Source organism: Temnothorax curvispinosus, unplaced genomic scaffold (genome assembly GCF_003070985.1).
Source record: "Temnothorax curvispinosus isolate PA1 unplaced genomic scaffold, ASM307098v1 QBEX01000258.1, whole genome shotgun sequence".
NCBI lineage: Eukaryota > Metazoa > Arthropoda > Insecta > Hymenoptera > Formicidae > Temnothorax > Temnothorax curvispinosus.
The window spans coordinates 449,003-453,973 of NW_020210038.1; the positions used below are offsets into that span (position 1 = coordinate 449,003).

Sequence of the window (4,971 nt, forward strand, 5' to 3'; positions counted from 1 at the left end):
ATCAATGTACAATATTATGTATTTATCAATATATGATATTATATTATATATTTTATTGTTATATAAATAAATTTTTTTGCTTTATTTCTATTGTTTTTTTCAATTTTTCATTACCTATTTATAAAATTTATTTCTTTTAGTATCGGTTCAGAAATTTTAGAGAATAAAAACTATTGTGGTTTAATTTTTTTTTTGTTTTTGCATCGAAGAATACATAAATAAGACGTAGATGGTCTTCGGAAGGTTTATTTATAATTAATTAATTATCAATAATAATAATAATAATAATAATAATAATAATAATAATAATAATAATAATAATAATAATAATTTATATTTATAAAGCTGTATTCATGTCATGTCTATGCGGAAAATATCTCTATCTATCGATTACTGCTCAAATAAAAAAAATCTCTCGTATGAAAAACCATATATTTTTAAAAAGTCGTTTAGTTGAAATAAGGTCCTCAGATTTTCAATCTGAGTAACAGCTATTTAAAATTAAATAGCTAATTGGATTTAAATTATATGACGAAAGTCTTGTTCTTTTTTTTAACATATTCTGTGAATGGAAATATTATGATGTAAAAGCTCGAACTCACAAATTAAATTTAAAAGCTGCTCGATATGAGACACGATTGATAAATGTTTTGCATCAATCATTTTACGGTGAGTTGTATACATATATGTATCCTCGTTCTGGCTGGCTTATTGGAATCATATGGCAGTCATGGCACTGGCCAATGCGGGCATGTGTTCCCACGCGCGAATGGTTCCCACGCGCACTCGACGGCCTCGACGCTCGAGTGCTCGACGCAACGGGACTGCACGGGACAGTCAAGCCAACGCTAGGTGTCAAACCGATTCTAATGTCATCGCTACGTGAAAGTGTCGGTACGTAACGAGAAGATTCAGGTATGGGGAAGACTACGAGGGTAGTCGTTTGCGGGATGAAAGGAGTCGGTAAGACCGCTTTGCTGGAGCAGCTCGTATATGGAAATATCGACGCGAAAACGGTACGCATTTAGGTTATATCGCTGTCAAGTCAGTCCTCGCGCTTGTGGACACACTGTTAAGGACTGTAATACTGAAATTATCATCAACCCCGTAGGAAATTCATCCCACAATCGAGGACATTTATGTCGCCAACATTGAGACTGATCGCGGCACAAAGGAGAAGGTCAGGTTCTACGACACAGCTGGGCTGGAATCTCTACAGAGCAATGTAAATAATCAGCAGCTTCCACGACACTATCTCGGCTTCGCCGACGGCTATGTCCTGGTGTACGACACTGGCAAACCCGAATCTCTCGATGTGCTCTTCCCGCTGAAGAAGGACATCGACAAGAATAAGGATAAGAAGGAGATAACTGTGATCGTGATTGGTAATCGAACGACGAAAACCGATGCCGCGTTGAATAACTTGGAGAACACTGTGAGCAAAGCGGCTAACTGGTGCACCAGAGAGAAAGTTAAGCATTACGAGGTGAATATCATGGATAGGCCTACTCTATTTGAGGCATTCGTGCATTTGTCGTCCAAGCTTAATCCTCCCGCTAATAAAAGTACATTTTCGCAATTAAGTATGGGTAGGAAGACTGTCAAGACCGAAGCGCAGTGATGCTTGCTTAGAAATTTAATCAATGTTGATTCGGATAAACAGCAATATGAATCCCTCGTGAATTTTGTACTCAGGTATAATGTATTTAACGATAGTTAAACGCTACAATGAAGATATGTTTTGAGATCTCAACGGTATATATATACTTTTCTGTTAATTTTGGATATATGTGATATTAGAAGTGGGATAAATGGAACTTGTAGTCATGAAGACCATGAATTTTATGCATTTAATATGTACTTAAAATACCAACAACTTTGCTGGTTCAAAGCCTTGTTCAATAGAACATTTATTTAATCGAATGAATGCAAATACAAAGCTATTAAAATACAAATTCGTCAATATTTGACTTTATGGCTGCGTTATCACATTTGTTACTTAAAAAACTTATTTTTAGTCATTTGAATGCTATATAGTGCTATAATGCTATAAAAATTTATTAAATCTCTTTATGGATTTATATGTACTTAAATCGCTCGACAGTACTGAAACTATAGTTAAGTTTAAAAGCGAAATTATTGTAAAAATGATATTCTATACTTATTACAATTACAGTTGTGATTATATTAATAACAAATTATTATTTGTACAATACAAATATTAAACAAGTAGATACTATCAGTGTAAAATGTATAATGTATTAGTGTATAAATGTAAATACGTATTTTCTTCAAGTCACCGGTTTCACCATTTTAAAGGCTCATTTAATTTTCGCAGAATTGAATCCGTTTTAAGTATTCGATCCCACAATTCGCTAGTAACTCCAAATCCTGCAAGAGATGACGATTATTTCTCTGTATACTAATACAATATTCGCAGCAGTTACCTTGGTCATGATGTACAAAGTGATGATAATTGTGTCTTCTTTTCATCGTATATAGATATGATCCTGCTATCGGTGCTCCATGGTGCAAGTAGTAATGTATTAAATCGTAGCCCAAATAGCCTATAAATTAGATACATTTAGTTACGAATGTGTGTGTGTGTTTGAAGTAATTTATTTTTTTCTATATATCTTGATGTAATAAAATTTATGAATGTTTAAATATCATACCTATTATGGTACCAGCGGCCACAAGATGAACTGTTGCCAAAGGAAATATGACTTTATAAATTTGCCAAACAACTGCTGCTACAACTAAACTAAATGTCGGTGGGAATACCAGTCTTCGTTCATCCAATGGCGCCTGTGATGTAACTTTTATATATGTATAATTGGCAAAATTAATACGTATCGTCAATGAGTAAATAATTCTGCCTACGTGAATTAGCAAAGTTTTTAGGAAAGACAAAAAACATTATAATGAACATTCTTAGGCCGGTATTCATAGTCGGTTCTTATATTTTTAAGACACCATCTTAAATATAATCTTAAGATGTCATGAACCAATCCCAGAGCCGCATTAGCATCTTAAGACGTTACTTAAGACGGTCTTGAAATAAGAACCGACATGAATACTGGCCTTAATAAACATTGAAACTCATCTGTAAGTAATATGTATGATTATTTACGACCCTGTAGAATGATGATGCGGAATTGAAGCCAGAAAGTGTATTTGGAAAAAATGTCATAAGCGGTATTATTTATTCACAGACGATATTTAAAAGTAAGAATCCTTGACTCTTACCTTGTGATGGCTTCCATGGAACAAAAAATGCAGAGTAATCAGCAATTTCGAATTATGCGGTGGTTTAAAATGAAATACTTTTCGATGAACGAAATATTCCACAATGGTCCAGATAAATAGGCCCAGAACGAAAGACGGTAAAATATTTTGCGCTGTAATCGCTGAAAGAAAATACGCACTTTACAATAGAGTATACGTAGAATATTTAGAAGGATTTTTGTGGACATTACTTCACTATTTTTTTAGTGTTAATACTGTACGAATTACCGATGTTTGTGGAAATATTCGAGACGCAGCCCATATAAAGGAAATACGCGATTATGGGTAGCCAGACAATTGGCAAGATGTACCATGGTGTAATTGATAGTATCTCTAAAATTTCTGATTGGAAATATCGAATGGGCCGGTTTACTGGCAGATTTACCCATTCCCAATATCGATCGCCCATAAAGCCCACTTGCCATAAGAGTGGCGCATTCCAGTTTATCAGATTCTGAAATAAAGCACAATTTTTGTAAATGGTGATTTATAAAGCAGCATTTTTATTTTTCGATTTTGTAAGCATTCGAAGTGTCGTAACAGCTTGTATATAATATTAATAGATATCGCGAAACCAGACATCTGCGACTTTTCATATCGACTTATCTTCACAATTTTTTATCTGTACGTATCGTGAATGTACATTTCGTAGAACCGAGATAAACTCGGAGATAAACCAATTCTATAATACTAGATGTTAATGTCATTTTATTTTTAGCGACTATAAAATAATGACACATCTTCATTATACATATAATATATAATTTAATAATTATGTTTGATCACAACTGATTATCACTTTCAGTTTAAATTCTATTTATAATTTTCTATACGTGAAGTAATCGAATATTATATTTAAAGAATCAGAATATACACATATACGAAATATGTATTTAAAAATTCACACAACACATAAAATTATAAAGTCGTGTCTATCGTGTCTAATGCGAATTATATATTATTATTAATCTGACTGTTTAAAGTGGTTCTTAACATCGAAATGTGCAAATATATGATACAACGTACGCGTAACAACAATTTTTTTCAATAATATAAATGTCGTTTATTACTTTTCATTTATAAATCACTCACTTCGCACTCGTTGTATCTCTCTTGATGTTGCACAGCGAACTCCTCGAGAAGATAGTAGGCGGACTTGGAATGAGGATTTTTTGCTAACTCCTTATCCAACACTTGATCCTTGAGATGTGCGAGCGGGTTTTTTCCGCCGGGATGATAATTCAGGAAATTTTGAATATTATAAACGCGATCGCGATATTTAACGAGAAACTCCGTCGATTCTTTCCGCGACGCGTCGTCACCGCGATGATTTTCCGTTCCATTTGCGTAAACCGTATCGGAATCGATCACTTTAAAAACGTCCCTATCTATGCTCGCGGAATGAAGTGTATTATCAAAGTTTTTACCTTGAGCAGCCATTTCGAAAGGCGTAAAAAAAAAAGGAAATAAACTAGTTACGCGCGTGATGTAAGACTCGGTGCGTACCGTACACGCCAGTGCATTCTACTAAGCTGACGTTGTGTGACTCGGTAAATCGCTGTAACAGATAAGATTTTGCCGTAATGTTATACGTAGGAGGGCTCGATGATCGCATCATGTCTCGTAAACAGCGACACTATCGTATCGAATGCGGTATCTTAGCGATAATCAAGATTACTATTT

At 34.2% G+C, this 4,971-nt stretch overlaps 2 protein-coding genes across 2 annotated transcripts; one reads left to right on the forward strand and one right to left on the reverse strand.

Moving 5' to 3' along the window:
* The first annotated feature begins 762 nt into the window (after positions 1–762).
* Positions 763–2,209, forward strand: LOC112451605 (NF-kappa-B inhibitor-interacting Ras-like protein). The gene is made up of 2 exons (XM_025011320.1): positions 763–1,016; positions 1,112–2,209. The coding sequence occupies exons 1-2, from the start codon at positions 918–920 to the stop codon at positions 1,619–1,621; spliced, it is 609 nt and encodes a 202-aa protein (XP_024867088.1). The 5' UTR covers positions 763–917; the 3' UTR covers positions 1,622–2,209.
* On the reverse strand, positions 2,205–4,971 carry LOC112451597 (fatty acid 2-hydroxylase). Its single transcript, XM_025011306.1, has 6 exons — positions 4,381–4,971; positions 3,517–3,742; positions 3,250–3,410; positions 2,676–2,808; positions 2,448–2,567; positions 2,205–2,391 (listed from the first exon to the last, which is right to left on the reverse strand). Exons 1-6 carry the CDS (start codon positions 4,726–4,728, stop codon positions 2,306–2,308), a joined length of 1,074 nt encoding a protein of 357 aa, XP_024867074.1. The 5' UTR covers positions 4,729–4,971; the 3' UTR covers positions 2,205–2,305.

Bases quoted from the DNA above. Each gene is read 5' to 3' on its own strand.
- LOC112451605 (XM_025011320.1), top strand. From the start codon at position 918: ATGGGGAAGACTACGAGGGTAGTCGTTTGCGGGATGAAAGGAGTCGGT. The intron at 1,017-1,111 runs GTACGCATTTAG...TCAACCCCGTAG, and splicing joins GAAATATCGACGCGAAAACG to GAAATTCATCCCACAATCGA.
- LOC112451597 (XM_025011306.1), bottom strand. From the start codon at position 4,728: ATGGCTGCTCAAGGTAAAAACTTTGATAATACACTTCATTCCGCGAGC. The intron at 2,809-3,249 runs GTAAGAGTCAAG...GTTACATCACAG, and splicing joins TCCATGGAAGCCATCACAAG to GCGCCATTGGATGAACGAAG. The intron at 2,568-2,675 runs GTATGATATTTA...TCTAATTTATAG, and splicing joins GGCCGCTGGTACCATAATAG to GCTATTTGGGCTACGATTTA.